This window comes from Vigna umbellata, chromosome 9 (genome assembly GCF_029865625.1).
Source record: "Vigna umbellata cultivar VRB3 chromosome 9, Vumbellata_1.0, whole genome shotgun sequence".
Classification (NCBI taxonomy): Eukaryota; Viridiplantae; Streptophyta; class Magnoliopsida; order Fabales; family Fabaceae; genus Vigna; species Vigna umbellata.
In genome coordinates, this window is record NC_142173.1 from 40257871 (window position 1) to 40284868 (window position 26998).

Consider the following 26998-nt stretch of genomic DNA (forward strand, 5'->3'; position numbering starts at 1 on the left):
GGGATGTCACTCCTATTGTTAATAATTTACAAGGTTTACAACAACTAGATTCATCTCATAGTAGGTCTTAGGTAGTTCCTGATTATTTAACATTTAAGGAATGTTGTTTTGTGAAGAAATTGAATTTAGTTTCTAAATTGGCTTATATGCTTGATGAGAAGAAATTTTTTAATACTCAAGAGGATGATGAGCCACTTCAAACTACAAGGAAACCTAATAAGGTTAGGCCAAACAAAGTTAATATTAAATTCTCGAAAGCAGAATTTCTAGAAAACACTAATTAGTTTTAAAGACACTTTTTGGAATGTGAGAGGGTTAACTAATGATAAATGTTTTAATATACTAACAAATTTGATTATTGAGTTTTAGTTATCTATTGTTTCCTTTTTTACATCAGTATATCGAGTTCAACCTATGGAATGGTTTTTGTGAAGGACATTATGGATTTAGTGTTATGCATCCACATTTTTAATTAGCTTTTTCATAATAGGTATTTTTTTTTTGCTATGTGTGTGATATAATTTTATCATGGATTTGATATGGTTTCCTAATTTTTTTATTTTTTTAATGAAATCTTCATATATAGTAACAATGATACCTAAACTTATTTGAAAATCTAACATTCCAATTTAGTAATATGAAACTACTAAAATGAATATTACATAGGTAATGATACAACAAACTATAGATTTGCGAAGAATGAAATTCTTCACCTAAAGGACCAAAAACACAACCTACACTTTAAACTTCTCATCTAACTTCCCGTTTAGCCAACTGAAAAGATTGCATCCCTAAGCTCACACCATTAAGGTGATCATCGCAAAAGAGAAAACAATACACAGACAGACAAACACAGAAGCAAGGGTGAGCTAGATATACAAAAATCATGTTATAACAATCACATACTACATGCAAGTTTAATTCAAAGTTAATGAACCATACAACACCACTTGTTACACTTTACACTTGACTCGTCCGGACTTAGAATGATTGCCGAGATATGGCGGGTCCTGCACTCGTGGTGGCCTCTACTGCTTTACAAAGCCATTGCCAATGGGTTTCACCCTACCACACTCACGAGGTTAGCCCGTTATCACTCACCTTGGGCCATACTGGAAGTACCCAAGACTAGGACCTCCTGCTACTACTCACGACATGGTTCAATCCTCTATACTTGAAAATGATTGACCATTGTAGTTTCAAGATAACCCCCAAGACTGAGCTTCCATGCAAATCATTCTAAAACACACCAAGGGCACCACCATGGATCTTCTCCTTAAAGATCATGGAATTACGTCCAATAACATAGGGCACCACCATGTAACCTCCCTTTGAGATCCATGGAATTACGTCCATCAACCATACTGTCACTTTGAAACTTAACTCAAGACATGAACAACCAAGTACCATAATACTATCACATTGAATCCAAACATATAACCTCATTGATCATACATTATCATAGATACTTCTACACCATTCTAATAATCAAAACATAGTTCAAGGTTATCAGAAAACAGGAATAAAAAGAATAAAAACAGGTTATGGGAAAGTCGCTCAGCGCACCAAAGTCGCTGTGCGAATAACAAAAACAATGGGTTTTACTCACTTACATTCGCTCAGCGCACCAAGCTTGTGCGCTTAGCTAAAGTCCATTCACTCAGCGCACCAAGTCTGTGCGTTATGCTAAACTGAAAATTTTGTTACACATTATCAGACCCTAAACCCTCGCATAGCGCCTCAAATTCGCTATTCGAATTAAACTAGCATTTTCTCAAGCAACCACCATTCGCGCAGCGCCTAGATTCGCTATGCAAATCACCAAACAGAGAGCAGGATCCTCCAGTCATTCGCTTAGTGCACCAACTCGCACAACGAATGACTCAAATAAAGAGCACCCTCGGCAGGGACTCCCTATGCGAGACCATTCGCATAGCGAGTCTGCATAATCTACAGAACGCAAATTTTGTAGAATTATGCACTCAAACACCCCGTTACCATTTCTAGGCCTTATCTCTAATTTCTAACACCTCTAATTCATGTTTTACACCTAATTAAACTTGTCTAGATGTTCCTAAACCTTCCTACTACAATTCTAACTTTATTATAACTCAACTTTTTCTCCTCCACATCAATTTCCACAACTTGAGGAACCCCAACCCAAATCTGATACTTTGCACCTATTTGGACCACTTTGGTGACTCAAACAAGTCACAATACACTGTTAAGTATGCCCTAACAGCCCAAAAACACTCTAGACCTCAAATGCCTAAAATCACTACCTCACTTCCTCTCAAAATGACCTAAAACCCTACTAGAACACTAAGTTTCTACCTAATCAATGTTACAACAGATTCCTCACCCCAAGCACTTCAACATGATTAATTACACCAATTAGATATATCCAAAACAATTTACAACCATCACACTCAATTCCACAGTTATACAGTCCAACACATGTAACTAAATCTTCCCAAACCAAAACACAATACCAACAACATAGCAGTATAAAACTCAGTATATACACATACATACAACTAATTATAAAGAAGTATTCTAGCTCCCCTTACCTTGGAGTTGAACAGCCCAACTCACAACATCGCTTCCACAGTATCCTACTCGGCGAAGAACCTAAACAATGCCCTACAACCACCGAAACGGTGATGGAAACAGCTCTCTTAGAGCTAGGATTGAGTGGAAAATGAAAAAGAGGAAATCACAAGACACATGCAACCAGCAAGAATGCATGTCCCAGTTTAAGAACAACGGAGAACTGCATGTAAGGACTTACCAGCATAGGACCCGAAATGAATCGGTCAGTTGTGAAGCTCTCTACGTTGCGGATGTTTGGGCGCCACCTGATCGGAGATCCAATGGCTCAGTGAAGAGAAATGGAAGAGAGAAGGCAGAGACTTGATAGAGAGAAGGCAGGAAACTTTGAAGATATGAGTTTTAGAGAGAGATGGAAGGATTGAGCTAATGAACCAGATTGTTCTGAAATGCATTTTATACTGAAATAAAAAAAAAATCTGGTTCTATTAGTCTAATATACTAATTCCCTCTTTTAAATCCCATATTTTTAGGTTCTTACAAAAAATGTAAAAAAAATAATTCAAAATATTAAAAAGACAAATTTAAAGAATAAAACTAATTAAATATTGTATTAAAAAATAAAGATAAACTTTATTTTTAATTATTTATTGTTATTATAATAATAAAAATTCATAATCGAATTAAAAAAAAGTAAATAAATTTTTTAAATCAATTATGTATTAAAAAAACTACTGAAAAAAACCTACTATTTTAACAGCATAATTAATTAGGTCTGTTTTCTAACTTTCTTTAAATATATCTTTGTAAAAAAATTATAAATGGTATTTATGAGCACCTTAGAAGAAGGTAGGAAATTTTATTATTGTTGAAAGGGTTAAATATGTTTTTAGTCCCTAAACTATTGGCCGTTTCTGGTTTTTGTCCCTCTTCCAAAGTAAGGTACAATTTGGTCCTCATTCTTTAGAAAAACGTTCGTTTTAGTCCTCAAAATTTTGTTTTTAGTCCTCGTTTTAGTCCTCAAAACGTTCGTTTTTTCGACTAAAACGAACGTTTTTTAAAGATTGAGGACTAAATTGTATTTTACTTTGGAAGAGGGACGAAAACCAGAAACGGTAAATAGTTTAGGGACTAAAAACATATTTAATCCTTGTTGAAATGAAAGAGAAAATGAAAGAATTTATTTTTGTTAGGTTTTTATTGACACTAAATTGAACGGGGAGAATAATTTCTATAAATGACATCATAGCTCTCATGTCTTTTCCCTTTCACGCGTGAATTGGCACAGAGACGTAAACCAGATTCATTTGTACAATGATTGATACTACCTAAAGAGTTTCATGATCACATGACTTTTTTTTAAATTTAAATATTGTAAACATAATTAATTGGCCTAATAGGGATTGAAGAGTGCAGTCCAATAAGATACTTTAAACCTCTTCATTATAGAACAATCTAAACCTACATTAATTTGAACTTGTAAATATAACTAATATTATCTCAAGTACCAATTTAATAGACGTGATATTTAAAAATATCTTAACTTTCTTATGGAGTGGATAGTCTTTTGCACATCTTTCGATCTCAATAGTAAAGAGAAAAAAAATATAAATTTAACCCATATACCAAACATAAAATAAAAAAAAATAGAAAGGAGGGGTGAGATAAAAAAATATAGAAATTTTGAATGTGTAAGAAAAAGAACGTTCTGAGGAAGGAAAGTTATTCCCTTTTTTACTCATGATTTTTTCCTGTAAATTGATATGAAATTATTTTGATACCTTATAAGTTATAGTGCACTAAAAAATGTTAAATCAATTAAAATAAATAAAAGAATTAAAATAAATAAAAGAAGAGAATATGAAATTATAAAAATAAATAATTAAATTAATATAATTAATAATAATACGAATACAAAAACATTTAAAAACACAATGAATTAAAACTTTAAAATATTATAATGTAAGCTAGTGTCTTATTTTTCTCATTCATTCTCTCACTAAAATAAAAATTGTTCTCTTTCTCATGCTTTCTTATATTTTTCTTTATTTTTCTTTTCATAGCTCATTCACATCTAAAAAGTCAAGGGGTCAGAAAACATTTCTATCCAATCAGATTTTCAAACAGAATAAATTCTTATTTACTCTTAAAATAAGGTTTTATTTTGTTATTTTCTATGTGATTTTGTCATCATTTTGGTGGTGCTTAGTTGAGAAAAGTGATACTTTAGCTTGGTTTAACATATCTAAATTTGATTATGTTTGAAAATTTTGCTCGAGGTCCATAGATTTTGGGTAAGCTCTAGGTTGAACTAGAATTTTCTTTTGAAATAAAAAATTACAAGGGAAACTATTTATACAATTTATAGAACTTAAGATTTTCGATGATTGGGAAGTGAAGGTGATATGGTCATAAGATTTCAATTTCTAATCAAGGAGGATGATCTTTTGTATAGAAACTGTTAGGATATTTAAAATTAAATGTTAATTGAGATACAATGAATAAATGATAGTTTTAGAATGTTTTAAATTGAACAATTTCAATGAGGAGTTGATTTAGCTACTGGATTATGGATGTTAAGATGTATAGTTATTAAATTGAATTATGTATATGATTTTGAAGAGTACAATTAGTTTCCTAAAATTTTCTTTTATATTAGTTTGTTAGTTTAATGTGAACGAAGTATAAATTGAGTTTGAATAATTAAGATTAAATTGAAATGAGTAAAGGACAATGCTTGAAAAAAATTATGATTTGGATTAATCATTTGAATTGTTTGTTTAGAAGTATTTTTAAACTACTTTTGGAATTATCCTTGAAATCTAGTTTGATTGTTATTGAGATGATTTTTCTGATATTTTTGCTTATAAACAAACGAATAGAGACATAAATCTTACTTTGTCCTAATTTTGCTCAAACAAAAAGACCTTACTCTTTGCCCTATATAAGAACAAGGAAATAGTCTAGAATTACTCTTTGCACAAATATTTGTGTGTGGTATATATATGTATATATTTTGACGAACTGAATTTTTAAGGATCAATTCATGGAAAAAAAAACATACAATACAAATTAAGCTTTTACATTGATCATTCTTTGCTTCGAGTTTGTTCTTCTCTCCTCTAATCTCAATTTTTCTCTTTGTGATATTAATTTTGCGTGTTTGACTTTAAAATTCAAATTAGGAATTTATTGAATCTTGATTGATAAATAAACTCAAATTAGATTCCTCAAGGATAGATATGTTAATTTCAAAGCTTAAGAGCTTATCCTTAAGTACTACACAGGTTCGGAATATGCTTATCATAAATCATCTTTATAACTTGTTTCTTCCTTAGAAGGGATTTTCACGCTTACTGTTTTACAAAAATAGTTTAGACACTAATGTGTAGGTATTTTAAGCATGATGTCTTACTAGTGTTTGTGTAGGCTTCTTCTATTTGATAAAACACTTCTACCTTTTTGAATAGGTTTTGTCTAGGTTTAAACGATATTTATCAAGGTACTTATTCTTGCGTCACTTCTCATCAGATGCTTATTTGTGGGGCTCTAGATAGTGTTTGAATTCATCTCATGATTTGTTCTTATTTTGAGCTAATTTATCTATACTTGTTTTTCATCTAGGCTTTTTTTTGTCTATACTTAATTCGTCCAGGTGAATATTATCTCAAACAATATTCTTTCTTTATAAAGAATATTTCATTAAGTATATTTGTAAAACTTCAAAACTTTGAGTTGCTAGATAGTCTAGCTTTTCTGGATGATCTTGTCTCAACAATTCAAATACGATGTATATTAGTTTATGCTTATAAATATGTTCATGACATATGATAATGGATGTTATGTATATTTTTGATAATTATGAATGCCTCTTAAAATGGTAATGGTAATTGTGTATTCAGTTTAAGTATGTGGTAAAAGAAATTTCATGGAGAAAACCCTGATGTTGTGCTTAGTATAATGTATTGTTGTAGGAGTTTCGAAATAGGGGAATGTTTCTAACACTCTAATAACCACTCAATCTCAAGTCGAAAGGGATAATTATGTGGTGAGGAATAGCAGGAGATCCTTAGCCTAGTGTCAATTTGACCATAGGTGTTTGACGGATTAACCTTGTGTGGTAGTTTGAGTGGTATGTTGTTTCACCACACATGCACAGGTCTCCCAAGAATTTAACACTAATACATGTATTTGGATGGTCAAGTCTAGAGATTATTTATATATTTAGGTTTTGCTTGATGTGAGAGTTGATATGCTTATTTATGTATTGTTTAATTGAAATGATAATTGTGATATTATGTTTTATATTGTATGAATTCTCCTTTGATACTTTAGCTTATACTTTTGTCTTTGTCTGTTTGTGTGTGTTTGTTTTCTTTTTTGCAATGATCACCTTAATCGTATGAGCTTAGGAGGAATGTCTCTAGTGAGAAAGTGCTAGGAAGAGATGGAGTTGAGGTATAGAGTAGGATGTTCAGTTTCAATTTCTTTCTTTTCATAAAGACCTATTACACTATTGGTTTAATATAATATCTCATAGTCATGCAGGATTTAGGTATCTTTTTCTATTATAAGTCATATATAGATATTTTTAGTAATGTCTTATAATTTTTCTTTGAGTTAGCTACTTTGTAATATTGATGGTGTGATGAATCCAATGGTAATTGGATACTATGAAAAATTGAGATGTTACATGAATTTTTCTATTGATAAAGAAGTTTATTATTGAACAATTAATGTAAAATTTGTTTATGAAAGAAACATTATGCTAATAAGTTAGTTAATTTAGTTTTTATTTATAAGAAAATATATGTTATTTAATGTTTTACCTTCATGTATTTATTTAATTTTTTTTATAATAGTTATAGTTTGTTTATGTTTCATGAAGTATAATTTTTATTATAAATTTGGTGTGATCCCTCCTACATTATATTTTTTTATTTTTATTTTAATAAATTTTTATATGATGACAAATGATTATGGACTTTAGGGTGTAAGCATAAATGAGATGTGATCATAATTGAAATGTCAAAGTTTATATTAATGTTTAACTTGATTTTATTTAAAAAGGATTAATTAAAATATTTTATAAATATGGTTAAATATGTTTTTAGTCCTTAAACTATTAAGCGAAATTGTTTTTAGTCTCTCTTTCAAACTAAGCTACGTTTTGGTCCTTCTCCTTAAGGAAACTTTAATTTTTCGTCCTCCAAAACCAACGGCGTTAAAAAGAAGTTGAGTTGGCTAACGGTGGTGTGCCACGTCATTTTGTTTTTATTTTCTGGGTCAATTTTTGCCTCCCTCATATTCTCCACTTCCCCCTCCGCCATCCACGGCCTCCTCTTCGGCCACGTCACCCACCTTCCCACCACACTGCCCGACGAATCTTCCTCCGCCGTCCCCACCCTCCTCTCCACCGTCACTGGCTTCCTCTGCTCCCCCTCTTTCCATGAATCCTCAGGCATTATCATCCCCTCCGCCCTCCACCCTCACTCGTCCATCCTCAAGTGGTTCTCCGCTCGTCGTTGATCTACCATCCACCCCTCCATGCGCAAGTTCTCTGTCACCTCCTCCTTCTCGTCTCTCTCTCAATCCTCCTCTATCCTCAAAACTCAATCGATAACTCAAACCCAAACCTGTCAAATTCCCCTAAACAACCTTCTCTCTACCTCTTACCAATTCTTGCTCAATTTTATCAAAATCCTCAATTTTATATGCAATACGCAACGCAATAACTAGCTTGGATATGCTCATTTCATCGTATTCTTTTGCATTGGCAATTTTGGGTTGAAATGCCATAAGAGATCCAAAAGACGCAAGCTTTTTGTGTGGGGAAACTATCCAAGGAAGAAGGTGCTACTACACTACCTCCTCTGGTGCAAGTAAACAAGTAAACTTGCTACGAAGAAATTAAATTTGAGCTATGAAAAGAGAATTTGTTTTCAGATAAAAAAATGAAAGAATAAAGGAAATGTCATTGGAAAACGTACCTCCTGTGTTTTGGCGGTGTTGGTTTTGATTAGAAGCAGCAAATCTTTGTTAGCCAACAAGGAAGAAGATGAACTGAAACAGTGTGAGCACGACCTATTGAATATTGTTAGCCAAGGAAGAAGATGAAGTGAAACAGTGCTGAAACGACCTGTTGAATAAAAGACTAAATGCCAATAGGTGAATTGGTAGTATTTCACAAAATTAAATATTAATTAAATAAAACTGGGAGGTCTGTAGGGTAAAATATAGTTTGGTTCGAGCCCCGTTCCCTCGACGTTGTCAACATCGGCCCTGCCTTCCGCGGCCACTACGTGCTTTCAACCCCACCTCGAGCCTCCCCACACTTGACTGTAGGCTCTGTGGCTCCCCGGTGGATGAAGGTGGCGACGAGAGGCTCGCTCGGATGAAGTAGGCCGTTAATGACCAGAGGGAGCTCAACGGGTGCGTCGAGGGGTTTGAGGTTGGGAAGTTGAGCAGAATGGTCGGGAAAGATTAACCCAATGTCAGAAAAAAATGACGTAGCACACTACCGTTAGCCACCTCAGCTAATTTTTAACGCCGTTAGTTTTGGAGGACGAAAAATTAAATCTTTTTTAGGAGAAAGAACAAAATATAGCTTAGTTTGAAAGAATGACCAAAAATAAATTCGCTTAGTTTAGCGACTAAAAACATATTTAACTCTTATAAATATAAATTGGTATTAAAAAAGTTTAGGATCAACCATTATTAGAAAGTGAAAATTAATTATGTATACTATAAAATACCTTTTACGTAAAATATTCCTTTTAGAGCTACATAGGAAAAGTCGTTTCAATCTAGTAAAGGTGGTAAAATATTTAATTTTTTTACGCATAAATTTGTATTTATATTTTACATATAAAAATATAACTTTTATTAAATATTTAGTAACAAGAACAGTACAAAGATTATTACATAAATAATTTTTAATATATTTATATATATATACATACATATATATATATATACATATATATATATATATATATATATATAATCTTAGTTAATGAAAAATATATTAAATAATATTAAATTATAATTTTTTACATGTGGTAAAAGTATGAACATTTTTCATTAAATAAAGGCATTAAAAAGTTATATTTTACTAAAACTGTAATTTGATGAAAACCTTAGTTGAATGTGTCAATTCAAGTTTTCTTGCTTTTTAAGGTTTTGATGAAAACGGGTTTCCAACTTCCAACCACCATTCTCTCATCATTTCCCACAAATTGAATATCTACGTTTCCACCAAATTAAACAGAATGTAGACTTAATGGGCAGAAAATAAAAACAAACGTTTGATGTATCCAATAGATCTAGATAATAATTATAGAAGGTAATCCATCAAATATATACCAACCAAAAACATCTCCTCATGCATTATTATATTCCCATAAAAGTGAAATAAATACATTATGTAAATAAATAGAAATATTTCCATTGATATATATTATTAGAAAAATATTGAGTTGTGTCCCTACTCTTTTTACTGTAATTAATAAATTAAAAGTAATATTTATGTTAATTTTAATGTCATGTACTTATTTAAATAAAAATAAATAAATTATTATTATGTGTATGTAATATATAATAATTTTGAAAAATATTTACATAAATTACCGATTTATATGAAAGAATTTCTTATACAATTATTTTATATTATAAATATGTATAATAGTTTTAAAAAATAATTAAATTTAAAAAATGAACATAAAAAAATACCTACACAATAAAAATTTAATTAAAAATAAAGATGAAAAAACAAGAAAGAACAAAACAGAAAGAGAGGAAAGAACACAAATTTAATATGGTTCATTCATTCATTCATCAGCTATAAGCAGGAACTGGATTCATATAAAGCAAGAAGTCCAGCAAGCAAACCCAACAAAAACAAGGGCATCGATTTTTCTTACAACAATTCAAGGGTTTGCATCAATAAGAGTTTGATGCACCAGAAAAAAAGATATACAAGTTGAGAAATTTCATAAATAAAATAAAATAAGAGAATTCAACGGAGGTAGCCATAGAAAGGAAGAGGAGTACTTGCTCGATTCAAACTTCCGAGAGGTTCTGCGGTTCTTTGTTGAACTATGACCACCGTTTCTGCCACGCTCATCACGAATTCTATGGCCAATCGAACCATGGTTATGCACAATTCCAGTCTGTGAATCACCATCACTTCGCACTTCTTTCTGATATGTCGTCTTCCCTTTTTATCTCTCCTTTCTCCTTTCTCACTCCAATAGCTTATCACAATTGGTTTGAGTTATCTCCTATCTATGTGCCAGATTATATAATAAGACGACCATCTTTCTGTTTACCATTTCCACTATACCATAACGGACCCACCTCAAAAAAAACCGGTGCTTTCCGGTTAAAATATTATATATATATATATATATATATATATATATATATATATTATTACTATTTAATTATTTAAAATAATATCTTCCTTTTGGTAGGGTACATCTGTTCGATAAAATAATGACCACTTTCTTTACACGTTCAAACAGATACTCATGAAATAGAACTTTTTAAAATTTAAAAAATAAATTAACCAATTTAATCATAGTTTTTCATATTTTATGGTTTCCAATGTAAATTTTATTGGGTATAGGTAGATGATGGATTTGACTCACTTAAAATGAGATCTACTTTAAAACTACAGTGCGGTAACAATCATTAACTATACAACAGTTCAAAGTTATGATAAAGTTAGACAATTATAATTACTCCACTTAAAAAATAATTTATTAGATATTTTTTAAAAGGCAATTTAAAAATAATTTAAACTTTTTAGTTGTTCTTATTTTGTGAGGTTTTTTCACTTTGATCTCCTTCTTGTTAGAATCTCCAGTGAGTCCTTATAAGTGGTAATTTAAATCAATTGAGCCCTTACCATTAAATTTAGTTAACGGGATTAAGTTTTTGCACAGGTGGAAGGATTACATGTTATTTTCTTAAAACGTGGCATGTTTAGAGTTTAAACGTGGCATTTGGGAAGTTGTTAAATTGAAATAATATGATTTATGAAATATAGGATTAAGGGTTCTTTAGAGTGAACCTTGCGCGAAGTCTTTAGGGTTCTTTGTTGTTGAAGATTAGCAAGCACGTGAAGTTTCGAAACAGGGAAGTGCGAAAGCAGAAGACGCAACAATGTCGATGGGTCATTCATGTTCCTCTTCCACTTGCAACGAGTGTGGAAGAAAGCATTTGCGGTCTGTGAGCTCTCATGGAGATGAGGGTGGAACAGGAATGATGCTTCGCTGATCTGCCATTGTGGAGAGAAGTCTGTGTTGAGGACTGCGAAAACTAGTAAGAATCGCGACAAACAATTCTGGGGTTGCCCTAGGTATAAGGTTGGAAGTGAAAATGGTGGATGCAACTACTTCAGGTGGTTCACTGATTGGGAAATTGAAAAAGTGTTAGCTGTGAGGTGTTGGAAGCAAATGATGAGAGGTTGCTGAAGAGTTTTGAAAATGAAAGTGATAAGAAGATTGTTGGTGTGCAGAAAGTTGTGGTGGGTCTTCAAAGCTGGATGAAATTTTTGGTTGGGGTTGTTAGTGTTCTATGTGTGACGAACATTATTATAATTGCAATGTTGATGGGAAGAGCTTAATAATTTAGGTCTGTTTTGGTATTCGTTGTAGGCTTGACTTGATAATGTTAATATAGTTCTTTTTAATTTAGAGGTTGCAATGTATTTATGTTTTCTGCTATGAAGATGTATCAGTTTCAGATGTTTAGTGAAATGATAATTTGGAAAAAATGAGTTGAATTGTTGTCTCTGTTTTGGTTTCATTTTGTTGTCAGCAGTTGCCCTATGTATAGCATAACATGTGCATAGAACCTGTAAAACAGTTCTCAATAAAGGCTCCATCAACAGTTGAGAACACATAATTACAAACATACACAGTACAAGACTAAAATAATACTGCTATCTTGGGACCTGAATAAACAACTGAAAGAGGAATTCAACTAAGGGCACAATGATGAAAAATAATAAATTTTTAATTTACTTGCAATAAAAGAAACTGCCAATGTCGAACTCAACATTTGTATATTAATACGAAAAAGTAGACATCCATTATTCATACAAGTACCAATATGTAGGATACTTTAGGCTATTAGATACTGAAACCTTAAAACATTGTTTATAACACATGTCTGTAAGATGATAAACATCAAACTTTGCCTTATTACATTTGCTACTACTAAAACATATAACATTCTTCAACTCTGAAGTGGTTCTTCTCCATCTGGTTCAGCGTCAGGCAATGAACTGGGTTGTTGTCCCTCTTTCCCTACACATGCCACATCTCTTCAGTAATCCCCCTTTAGACATTCTGGTGCTACTTTTCTTCAACTCCCATTGCTCTAACCTCCTTTTCTTCTTAGGACGACCAGACATCTGTCTTGTTGATGGAGGCATGACATCTGGACGTTGGGTTACCTCCCAAAGGTTGTTTCCATTAATGGGATATATAATAGAGGAATAAATTTCTTCATAGATTGACTTTTTAAAGCATACAAGTATGTAGTCCTCTGCATCTATGTTGAGAAACCTCATTGCTGCCAATGCATGTTGTAAGACCCTTGAAATTTGTTGTAATTAAGATACTAGATATTTTTGAAATAAAAAAAATAATTTTATGTATAAATGCTATAGTAAAGTGCTACAGTAAAATACGTATAGTGCTACAGTAAAATATGTACAGTGCTACATTAAAAATACCTTGTGAATCATGTGTTGCTACAGTACTGCTACAGGAAAAATGTAGTACAAGCTACAGTACCGCTACAGTGAATAGTAGTACAACTACAGTACTGCTACATTAATTGTAGTACAGCTACAATACTGCTACAGTAATTGTAGTACAGCTACAGTACTGCTACAGTACTACTACAGTAACCCCTAACTTCAACTATAAAAAGGGGTAAGAAATGAAGTTCTACGGGAGGAGAGTGAAATTGAGTAAGACTTTTGTCAAAAATAAAGAGATATTAGGAATAGAATCTGAGTTGTAGAGAAGGTAGCGAGAGCTTTTGAAGTAGTGCTCTTCATTCAGAAAGGAGCGAGAATCAGGTAAGGGAAGCTACTCTTGAATCTTGAGTATACAATACTTTGCTTTTGTCTAATCCTAAATCTTGAATATGGAGTATTTTGTTTCTGGATGATCTTGAATTTTGAATGAGAACATGCTTCTACGATGAGACCCAAGTTTGATGGTTGTAAAACGTGATATTGATTCTGTTATGCTAATTTGATCTTGAATTTTGAATGAGAACATGCTTCTGTGATGAGACCCAAGTTTGATGGTTGTAAAACGTGATATTGATTCTGTTATGCTAATTTTACGTTATTATTACTTAGAACATTTAGTTATTTCTTTTGCAATTTTGGAAGGATGAGAAGTTGTCTAACCGGCTCTGCCAGATTCAACCTCTTGTTTCCCCAGACCTTTTATTTCTTATTTATATTGTATTTTTGGAAGGATGAGAAGTTGTCTAACCGGCTCTGCCAGATTCAACTTCTTGTTTCCCCAGAAATTTTATTGTTTTATCTACTTTTTTATTGCATCTTTCTGGAAGGATGGGGAGTTGTCTAACCGTTCTGTCAGATTCAAGTTCTTGTTTTCCCTGAATTTTTATATTAAGATTATTTTGATGGTAGGGGAGCTAATCCTTTCTTACATATGATATTTATACATATTATGATCATGAATATGAGTTATGAACATGTTAAAATTTTGGTAATGGTAGTTATCTATTCACTTGTGTAAAATTAGTTTTCATGATTATAATTTTTCTTATTTTCGAGTTATTGTGGTAAAACATTCCTTTTAATTGTTTGTACCGTTGGATTTAGCTAAAATTTTAATATATGAATCCTAAGACCTATTTCTTCACTTTGACCGTTCGGATCATTAATTAAGAGTCTGTGCTTGGAGAAATAAGTTCTGCATGTTTGAGTAAATTAATTACCCGTGTTATTGTGTTACTGAGTCCTCTCGGTAAAATATAGATGTTGTTCTATTTGACCGTTAGATCAACCTGAAAATTTGATATATGATTTCTAAGATATATTACTATAATTTGACCGTTCGGATTTGTAATTAGAAGTTTATGTGTTGAGAAATAAATTTTGAAATTTTGAAAAGTATGATGAACACTATATTTTTGTTCTTAAGTTATCATGGTAAAAACTTCATATATATTTCATTTACCGTTACATTGAGCCCAAACTTTAATATGTAGTTTCTAAGATATGTTGATGTATTTTGGCTGATCTATGACCTTTGATTGGTGAAAATATGTTGAGTTATACTCGTTATGGGAAAAAATGAGTTTATAATATGAAGTATGATATCTTGCAATATGTTTAATTTATTGACACCAAAATGGGTTATTGTCAATTTATGATTAAAGAATGAATATGATTGAGTTAGGTGGATAAGAGGGTGTGAATTATTGATTTTATGAAATGTTGGAGTGGATATAAGAAATCATTACTTATGAAATGATGTTTACTACTGGGAGTAGTATGTTCGGTTTATACCATGAGAGCTTGATATGAGCAAAGTAACACCCGAGGTTTATGAAAGCAGGCAGAAAGTGGTCTGACCATAAGGCTTTGACATAAACATATGATTCGTAAGTTTTATGAAAGCAGGCAGAAAGTGGTCTAACCATAAGGCTTTGACATAAATATATGATTCGTAAGTTTTATAGAAGCAGGCAGAGAGAGGTCTGACCATAAGGCTTCAGAAAGTAAGACATAGTATACAGGTAAGGCTTAAGGAAGCAGGTAGAGAGAGGTCTGACTATAAGGCTTCAGAAAGTAAGACATAGTATACAGGTAAGGCTTAAGGAAGCAGGCAGAGAGCGGTCTGACCATAAGGCTTCGTGAGTAAGCATGGTATACTTGTAAGGTTTATGAAAATAAGAAAGATGATTTTGAAGAAGTTAAGAAAAAAAATGAATTAATGACATCGGGATAATGGTATTTATAAATTGCAGAAATACTTGATTGAAACATTTATATTATACGTAAGTTTAAGGATTGTATGATATGGTTGGCTTACCCTTATTTGTTTGTGCTATGATCATATAACTCAAGTTATATGTGAGCAGATAATGTTGCAGATGCGGTTGAAAAAGCTTAGAGATGATGAGAGAGATGCGGGGAAAAAACTTTCAGGGATTTTTGTAAAAAGAATAAAATTGCATTGGAAAAAAAAATGTTGTGTAAGACTTATAAGTTTAATTTCGAATTTATGTTAAGTGGTGAAGACTATATTGTTTAAAGTTTGTAAGTTTGGAATTATACTTTGGAAGAATTGAAATAAAGTTTGATTGTTTTATATCAGATATCAAATTAATTTAGTCTTTACTACCAGTAATACCCTTTAAATTATTTGGGGTGTTACACATGTACACAAGGTATTTCACTAAGGCTCCATTTCCTGCAAGAGCATGAATATTGATCTATATCCACCACAAACTTGTCCCCACTTTGGGACACATGTCTGACTTCAAATAGCCTTTGTGCAGACCAACAGTCAAGATAAGCCAACATTAGTTATATGATACTTGGGATAACATAAACAAAGATATACATATGTCATAATTCTTGGATACCTGAGAATCCAAGACTTTGTTAGTAGTGCCTCCTTTTGTAGTCTACTCAGTATTTTTGGACAAATTGATGACTTAAATGATGTTACCCTTGACCTATTAGTGGCCCATCTCTTCATCATGTATAGTCTGATTTCCTCCAACATTGTAATAATTGGTTTTGTCCTCGTATTTACCAGCACACTATTAAAGGCTTTTGACATGTTATTAACCAAAGTATCACATTGAGTTGTGCTTGTGAACCTTGATCTGGACCAAAACCTTGAATAAAGATGTATGCCACACAATGAATATGTTAAATAATAAAAAATTAAAAGTTAAGTAAAACTTATGTAAACTGAGTTTCTTCCTGAAGTTGGCATATAAATGCCTTACACAAAATCTTTGTGCAACTCCAGAAACAACATCTTGTACAGCTTGTAACAAACCCTGTGAATAAGTCATAAAAAAACTTAGATGCTATTGATTTCAATTCATTTCTATAAGATAAACCCTAAAAAAAGTCTATAATTATAATGGAAGTTACCTTTTGTTGATCTGATATGATTGTAAGTGAAGAACACACCTCAGGTCCACCTAGGTCTTTAATCAGTAGCTCCATAAACCATGTCCAGGTCTCCTTGTTCTCAACTTCTACGATTGCATATGCTAGTGGCAACATTTGGTTGTTTGCATCGCGAGCCACAACAGTTAATAGCTCACCATGATGTCTGCCTTTCAAAAAGACTCCATCAAGGCCAATGATTGGCCTGCATGAGACAAAGCTATCTTTGCATGCCTTTAGGCATGCGTAAAACCTCTTGAATATTGATTTCCCATCATATGACTCAACTTTCACCTTGATTGTAGGCCCAGGGTTTCTTGCCAATAACTCATTAGCATAATCATAAATTCTACTATATTGCTTACTGAAGGACCCTGCCACTTCGTCTGATGCATAGGCTTTGGCCCTGTAAGCCATGTTCTTAGATATTGTTATGTTCCATTTCCTAGTAATTTTATCTCTAATATCAACTCCTTTTACATTAGGATTCTCTCTCAGTGTTTTTTCCAATTTTCTACTAAGCCATTTTTCATTGAATAGCCACAACTTGTGTTCCCTACTGCATGTATGCCTGTCAACCACAATCCTCAGTTGCCATGACTTTAGTGCATCCATGAAACCAAAATATGCCCTCCACGGACATTCTCCTTTTGATCCCAAACATTTAACCTTAATTTTTTTTATCATTTTTAACAAGTTTCAAATTTTTCCCATTTTCTACTACATAACTTTTGATGGCATCAAGGATGTCTTCTTTATCCACGAAATATGTTCCCACTTCCCAGTTGAAATTAACCATTTTTTTGGCATAATAAATGTAGAAAAATGCCCATACCCCTCTTCATCCCCCTTTCTTCATCACTTATGTCAGGGTAAGTTAAGTCCTTATATTGCCATTCGTCATTGAACCAACTGGAATCATTAATCTCATCTTCTTCCATATCTGACTCAGACCCAACTAAAACAGGTTAAACCTCAACCTCCAAATTACCAGAACTTTCACTTACATCACACTGGACATTTATGTTTGCTAACCCATCCTCACTATTCATCTCACCATCATCATCATCACGTGATGTACTCCAATCACGAACTTCTACTTCTATATCCTCCAAGTCTTGTACTTCTATTCTGTAAGCCTCATCATCTAACCTATCACCCTCACCATCCTGTGCTTCTATCCTCTCAGCCTCAACATCAGCTTCCTCAACCTCTATCCTCTCTTCATGCACTTCATCTGTTGTTGTCCTCTCAGCATCACCTTCCTGAACCTCTATCCTCTCACACTCAACTTCAACTTCATCTGCTTTTGTCCTCTCAGCCTCAACATCAGCATCCTCAACCTCTATCCTCTCACCCTCAACTTCAACTTCATCTGCTTTTGTCCTCTCAACCTCAACATCAACTTCCTCAACCTCTATCCTCTCACCCTCAACTTCATTTGCTTTTGTCATCTCAGTCTGACCAATAAAAAATTTTATCCTCTCATCATCAACACCTACCCCCTCATCCAACTGTTGCCTCACTCCATCATCTATACCCTCAGCAAATTGTGCACCCTCACCACCCTCATTCACTTGAGGTGCAACTTCGTCACCTCCTTCATCAACTTTGTATTCAATCATGTGAATCACATCAGATTCATAGACAGTGTGCACAACATATAAATGAATTTGTCCATTTAAGTGAGCTAAAGTGACCATATGCATGGCACCTACGTCATCACACAATGCTTCTAGCCTATCATCTAATACAAGACCACATCCAACAGAAAACCACAATTCCTTAAAACCATCGTACCCAAGACTTTTGACTACACTCACTACAACAAAATAACTCCATAATCAGGATCAAAATATATTGTCTCACTTTCCCCTTCATACTTCAGGCACCCGTCATTGACGAACTTTCCCCCATGGTGAATAACAACCTCTATATTGTCCATCACACACAACACAATCAAGAATATTCTACACCTACAAATAAGCCTAAAACGACAAAAAAACACCGCTTATTAAAGTGATAATGACAGAACAAACGAACTCTAACTACGGGGACATGGGGGACCACAACCGTAATATGCAAAAACCACATTTTCAGACAACCCCAACCCCACATTCAAAAAAGCATCCCCAGATAACAACAAAAACAACCCAATATTAAATTCATATCTATGTAAAGTACACATACTAACCTTCCAACAAATTCCACTCGAACCACTTGACGCACACCTACAACAACTTCGCAATTCACGTCCAAACTCCAATGATGAAGCTCCAAAGCCCTAATGAAGTCTGTATCCTCTCCACTAAAGACTTCGCGCAAGCTTGCGATGCACTCTCCTCTCATAATTTTTAATCCCAAATTGAATTTGATTGAACCCTAAATCCCATTTCAGATTTTCCTAATTTTACATTATTATTATTTTACATAATTCCACGTATAAAGGCCTAATCCATGCCACGTTTAAACTCTAAACATGCCACGTTTAAAGAAAATAACACGTAATCCTCCCACCTGTGCAAAAATTTAACCCCGTTAACTAAATTTAACTAGAGGGGTTCAATTGATTCAAATTACCACTTATAAGAACTCAATTGGGGATTCTAATAAGAAGAGAATCAAAATGAGATAACACCACATAAATAGGGACAACTAAAGGGTTTAAACCTTTAAAAATTCCTAAACATAGATATCTCCATTCTCATTTTCTTTTCAAGGCCAAAAGGTTTATTTCCATTGTCCTTATCTGCATAAAAACATTTTATTTCGATTCGATTAATCATAAATATATTCAATCATAATTAGTAAAACTTGATGATTTTTTAAAGATAAACACTGAGTTCAAACTTCTAATACTAATATTTAGGTATAAATGACTAGACAAGTTTATATCTATATTATTACTAATAAATTAATCAAAGCTTTGATGGTAAAAGGTAATAGTAAGTTTTGATCTATATAATGAGTTTGTTATTCTACCACTCCACTTTTACTGTCATATTAGCTATATTATGTCTTTAGTTACTCGTCTTTTAAATTGTATTTAGTAAATTATTTAACTACACAAAATATAATGCATCGTGTGCCATATTGTTTTAAAATCGTAAAAAAATTTGCTACCATATAAAGATATTTATAATGTTCGTTTTACAAAATAAAATTTACAATTTTACCATGGGAATATAAAGTTTATACATTTTTTTCTAAGACTAACGCAACATCTTCACTCATCTACTGCTGTGTGTAAAATCCATTAAAATTATCTATTTTTAATAAATAGTAGCATTTTTAGTAATAATTTTAAAGGTAAAATATATAATTAATGAGAAAATTATGATAAGAAAAAAATTAAAAATTTATGATAATGGATTATAGTAATTTTAGAAGAAGAAATTTAAAATTTTGCAAATTTTATTTTAGAAGGTTTTGTAAAAAAAATTTAAAAAAAGTTAAATGATTCCAAAAGGACAAAGAAACTTTAGGTGGTGAAGTCAAAATATTATTTTTAATAAAATATTATTTTTAATAATATATTATTTTTAATAAAATAGTATTTTTAATAAAATATTATTAAAAAAAACTAAATAGTGTTAAATCTTAGCCTATAAATATCAAGCAAGGGGGAAGGCTGAAATTGCACCAAATATTGAGAGATTTTGAGAGAAGAGAGAGTTTGAGGAAATTCTAGTGCAAGAGGGGAAATTCTAGTGCAAGAGGGGAAATTCTTGAAGTTTTCGGGAAACAATTTCTAAGCAGGAGATTAAGTCTGGAATAGAGGTAAGGGGGGCTAATCTTGAGTCTTTTGTTTTTGTATTATCTTGAATCTTGAATATGCAATCTTTTGCTTTTGTCTGATCTTAAATCTTGAATATGGATTCCTTTTGTTTTTGTATGATCTTGAACCTTGAATATGCAATCTTTTACTTTTATATGATCTTAAATATTGAATATGGAGTCTTTTGTTTTTTTATGATCTTGAATTTTGAATATGAACATGCTTCTGTGATGAGATCCAAGTCTATTGATGGTTGTAAAACATGATTTTGATTCTGTTCTGCTGTGTTTACGTTATTGTTTCTCAGACCGTTTAGTTGTTTCTTTTACATCTTTCTAGAAGGATGAGAAGTTGTCTAACCGGCTTTTCCAGATTCAACTTCTTGTTTCCCCAGAACTTTTATTGTTTTTATGTATTTTTATTGCATCTTTTTGGAAGGATGAGAAGTTGTCCAACCGGCTCTGCCAAATTCAACTTTTTGTTTCCCTAGAATTTTTATTGTTTTATCTATTTTTATTGCATCTAAGGATGAGAAATTTTCTAACCGGCTATGCCAGATTCAATTTCTTGTTTCCCTAAAATTTTTATTGTTCTTATCTATTTTTATTACATCTTTCTAGAAGGATAAGAAGATGTCTAACCGGCTATGCCATATTCAACTTCTTAGTTCTCAAAACGTTTATATTAAGATTATTTTTTATGGTAGGATAGAGAAATCTTAAAAACCGGAGTTGTGACTAGTCATATGTACTGGCGTTTATGGTGAGTTTGATTCGTCAAACATTTGATTCTTCTCCGGTGACCATTTATAGTAATATTTTATTATTGTTAATTTGTTTTGTGATATATTCATTTTGTATGATTTCTATGATGAATGTATTTTATGATGTTGGATATGAAATTATGCATTGGAATATAGTATGAGTCTCGGGGAGAGACTCTATAATGGTATGGTATTAGTGTATATGTTGATGTTGAGGGTCCTGTTGGTGGTGGTTATCCTAATATTCTAATAATTATCCAGTCTCAAATAGAGAAAGATGTGTTATGTGGTGAGAGTGATAGGAGGTCCTCCTACTCTATGTTCAATTATGGTCATAGATGTTAACGGACTAACCTTGTGGGTGATATGATATATTGTATTTGGCCAAGATTATGTTGTGAGAGGAGTAGAGGTCACCACAAGTGCATGACCACCCGAGACTTCCATCAACATTATATCCGGATAATAGAGTCTAGTATAATAATTGCATCTTACAAGAATTTATGGTGAATGTATTACGTATAATATAATGTTATGCCCCTCTTGGAATTTTGCATGGTAGCTCACTCTTACTTGTTTATTTGTGTCAGAAAATCTTATTTTTGCGATGATCGTATAACATATATGTTATACGGGAGCAGATGAGGAAACGAAGTCTGAACCTATACAAGTGAAGCAGGAGGCAGTAGAGAAATGAAGAATAGTTTAAGAAGAAAGGAAGAAAAAAAAATTGAGTGATTTTCATGATGTTGAAAATATAATATATGTTTAGTGTGAACTCTTTTACTCCTTAATAGATGACTGTAATATTGTACGATATTTATATTATTTATGAAATGATTGGTGTGTGACATGTTTTATTTTTGGGTGTTACACTCTGCATATTCACCTACATTGTCTTCTATTCTAGTACAATACATATTTATAGTAGAAAATCACACCAACACAACACACATGGTAAGCAACTTAAAAAGAAAGAAACATATAACGTCATAATAACATGTATTTCACCAAACAATCACACAATTACAACACACATGTCAATTACCAAGATGCATTCTACATGAAAACATGATCGATTTTCGAAAGATTAAACGTATTATATCGAACTTTGGAGATTTTGCACTTGTATATATTAAATCGAACTTTAGAAATACATTTTCAATGTCTCGAAAAGTGTAATTTCTAACGTTCAAAACCTTACAGTGCAACTCCAAACACAAACTTTTGCTAAGAGAGGTGGGCGTGGCCTAGCGAGAGTGACGTTGAAAAATATGTATTTCTAATGTCAAATAGTCTCCCATTATCATTACAGAGACTACGTTCAGTGTTGTAGGACATCAAAATTTTAGTTTTTCTGACGTCAAAGGACGTCACCCAATATGATGTCAGTTTTTTTTTCAAACGTTAAATATAAAAAATAACTGATGTCAAAACTCTTTTTTTGTACTAGTCAATTTAACAATACTAGCTTGTATATATCTTAACTCTGCAAAATAATATATTAACTCATGAGTTTAGTAAATAATTTGAAGAGAATTTATGTATTCTTATAAAAGACTTAAAAGATTTTTTGGGGTGTTATAGAGTTATGTAATCAAACTACAATTATTTATGCATTTACTTGGTAGAATCAAATATTATTTACATATAATGATTCTATACAAAGTACAACTCGTAAAATAATCCTTAACAAAAATAATACAACGTAAAAATTAGATTATCTTCCTATACATGAAATTACCTTACATTGCTCTTACATTGCTTTTTAAGGTACCAAAATCTGAAAAGGATCGATGAGCCAATAATGGTCAATAATCCTTTAAATAGTTTCTACAAAGTCAAACCTAATATTATAACAATCTCCTAGTAGCTAAAAAACTTCTCGTATCACTAGATTCCACATACAAGCAAGGAGAGCACATCTCTATCCTTTAAACCTCATGCAAATCCACAAGGAGGAGAAAGAGTTCAAATCCAAAGAAACAAAAAACCTACCCAATTAAATAGACACCAATTTATCACTTCCAACAACCAAAATCACTATTCACTATTTAAAAAAAATACATAAAGCCCATAGGTTATTTGTTTTTCAATCTAGAGGAAAATGTAAAGGCAACTTTTTTCATTCAAATTCTATATTAACCACAATTTTGGCTATAATTAATATGTTCCACCACTTTAATAAAAAAACAATGAATTTAATTAGTCTAATAATTTATCAAATTTAATGCATAATTTATAAATGTATGCTATTTTTCTTATAAATATTATATTTCTGTCGTATGTTTAAATTCGTTAATGATTAAAGGAATTAAATTAATATTAAATTGAGAAAGGGAAGTCTAAGGCTGATAGTTTGATGAAATTATAAAATTTGAAGAATGAGTTATTTATTTAAAGGAATAAAAGAAGGAATTATTTATTGGAAATGACTGAAAGAGAAGTTATATTCATATAAGAGTTAGTTGCATATAACATGGAGAGTTAGTTGCAAAGAAAAATCCTATGTAGTTGGGTGTCTCTCAATAAAAATTTTAAGAAGGTTTTAAATAAATAAAAGAGCATGAAACGTGTAAATTTAGAATATCAGTATTATAAATATATATATATATATATATATATATATATATATATATAGATGGAGAAAAAAATATATTTAAGTTTATAATTAAATTGTGAATAAAATTAAATAAAATAATTATTTAAGTTTAAAAAGTCAATATGTATGTAAAGATGCAAAGAGTAAATTTTGTAAAAATACAAAAGATATAGGATATGAAAAAATATAAAGTAATTAAGACCAAGTATCGTTTCCGAAGACACTCATGGCACTAAACAGTTATGTGATTACTCAACTAATTAAGACTCTAAAGAACATATTTTTGGGTTTTTGAATGCAAATGCAATAAAATAAACATGAATGCAATTTGATCAGTTGAGGCTAAACACAAGGGTGAATGGATGATATTGAAAATATGAGATGAGTATGTTGTTGGAGTTATATTTCACCTAGTTTACTCTCATGTATATAAGAATTCTTCTTCTTTTATTAATGTCAACGTCACTCGCTAAATTACTTAAAACTTGATCCCTCGGTGAAGAAAGTCTATCCTTAATTACTAAGTCATAATCCCTTGTATCCCTAATAATTAATTTTGCATTAAGATTAGGAGCTTAAGACGACCAAAACTAATACCCACATCCCTGAGAAATACTGTTTTTGGGAGAATTCCCCAGATCGTGATTTGTAAGATATCTCTCGATAACAATCCTAGGGAGAGAAGAAGAGATCTGTCACATCCCCAAATCGTCCAACCCTAGGAGTACGAAATCTCCTGATACTTAGACAAATAATAAGATTTATGTCATACATGAAGAAGAATATCCTTAACAATTAATTAAAGAAGCATATATAAATAATAAGAATCAATTCAAATACATGAGAGTTCACAAGGCTACATCATCCCCTAATCAACAAATAGAATTACAATGGAATGAAAGAATGAAAGAGATAGAAAAACCCTAGAAAGAGAAGAGGAGAGCTGTCACCATCTCCAAATCTACCCTCCAAGAATAAGAGAGCTGTCACCATCCCCAAATCTACCCCCAAGGGGTGAAAATTGTGTTTCTGTGCTCAAGCCATCAAAAGATATAATCCCTAGGACATCCAAGTCCTTAAATAGAACATAAAAATAACAGAAAACAGGTTCAAGCCCACGAACTGGCACTCAAGCGCCCCTAGAAGGGTGCCCGGGCGCGAAACGAGTCAAATCTGGTGCTTAAGCACCCCTGAAAGAGCGCCTAGACATGAAACAACACTAATTTCTGCACTTTGGTTGACTTTTCTGCACTTTGGTTGACTTTTCTGCATTCCAACTATTTGATACTTTAACTCTTCTTTCAAATCATTCCAATAGCCTACAAAATCAAGGGAATTTAGTAATAAAATCATCAAGTATAACCTCAACTCTCTTATTCACAAAACTAAAGTAAAAACATGATTCCAAGAAAGTTTCTAAGCAGAAAATGGTGCATTTAGTGTCAAAATTACATCATAGATAATGGTATTTTCAACCGTTATCAACGGTAAGCAAACAATGTTGAACACTTAAGAATTTCTGAAAGTGTTTAAAAATACAACAAAAGATAGTAGAGATAAAAACTTGTTTTTATACCGATTCAATCAACCTAAGTTATGTCTAGTTCTTCTTTAAGAACTCTTAAAGAGTTCCACTAACTTTAATAAGTTACCAGCAGTTTCACCACTTATGGTTTTATAATTACCCAATTGGCTAAAATTGTTTAACTCCCCATGAGATAAACAAACCAAGTGTTTTAAATCACTCCTGATTATCCAAAAAAAACAAAGTGTTTTTAAGACAAGTACAAATGAAAATCTCTCTTAGAGAGGATATTGATAAATACAAAGTAGATTTAAAAAGACTTGTTAGAAAGAGATTTTCTCAAAGATAGACGACACACTATCAAAAACAAAAAATAATTTTGGCTGCTTAAGAATATGTGTAATTAATTTATTATTTTCTTCTTCATGTGGTCTTCTAATTATAGCCAACTTCATAAAAGATCTCTTACTCTGGAGCATTGACATTGCTAGAGTTGTTATAGCCTTTTGTACGTTGTCTAATGCTACTTTACTTATGTAGAGAAATTGTGTTACTGTACAGATTGGTCAGACAGAAAGTATTGAAGAAACATGATGGAATAAGGTCCAAGCTTTGGTTCTATCAAGAGAAGAAACTAATTTCTCTTTAAATATCGTGCTTATTGCTTGTAATAGGGACCTTTGAATAAATATAGAGAATTTCTTTTGAGAGAATTTCATAACCTCTCTTCTTCAAGGTCATGGCTAGGAGAGTGAATCTCAATCTCCTCTAGCCACCTTTTACAACACATGTATCACCGTTTTGCCCTTATGAAGAAAAATGTGTTTTAAGAACTGCAAGAACTGCTAAGAACATAAGCAAGCAATTTTGGAGCTGCCCTAAGTACAAAGTATGGTATTTTCATTATTGTTTTTTTAAACAGACCATTGTTGGATGTAATTTGTGTTTTTTTTTTTGTTGTAGAATGGTAGTGAAGTTGATGGTGATAAAGCAACAATCGCAAAATGGGGAAGACGAACGCAAATGGGTCATCTTCAAACCTCTCTTACTTCAAGAACAACCAACACCCTCGAAGAAGAAGCAAAACAAAGTTTTCCCAATCCCTAATTTGAACAAATTGAATCCCCACTTCATTCCTAATGTTTATTTCATTCTTTCCAATTTGTTTTTTTTAAATAGACACGTCAGAATCATTATATCAAATAATAAAGTCCATGTCATTTAAAAACACACATCATCATACCACGTCAACCTAACATTAAGTCATTGAATTCAATTTAACGGCAGAAATGTAATTGTTACAATTTTCACAAAATTCAGATCTAATTGAGATTCAAAAGAAAAACAATTTAAGATTTTCAACCAAATAGGGACCTGACAAATAATTAAATTAACTGTCTAAAGATATGTGACAGTAAAAAGAGAAAAAAAAAATTAAAAATCTCAAATGACAAAAAAACTAATAAATGAAATACATGTCAACAAAATAAACATGGATAAGAAGTAACTCCCAGTATCTTCTTCTTTTTTTTATATTATAATAGATTAATACTTTAAATATAAATCATGAGTTAAAAAATAAATTA

The 26998-nt window shown here is 31.9% G+C and overlaps 1 protein-coding gene across 1 annotated transcript; it reads right to left on the reverse strand.

The window, feature by feature from the left end:
* Nucleotides 1-16299: 16299 nt before the first annotated feature.
* On the reverse strand, nucleotides 16300-17685 carry LOC148193522 (uncharacterized). The gene is made up of 4 exons (XM_088099443.1): nucleotides 17580-17685; nucleotides 16727-17391; nucleotides 16576-16629; nucleotides 16300-16383 (listed from the first exon to the last, which is right to left on the reverse strand). The coding sequence occupies exons 1-4, from the start codon at nucleotides 17683-17685 to the stop codon at nucleotides 16300-16302; spliced, it is 909 nt and encodes a 302-aa protein (XP_087955569.1).
* Nucleotides 17686-26998: the final 9313 nt, after the last annotated feature.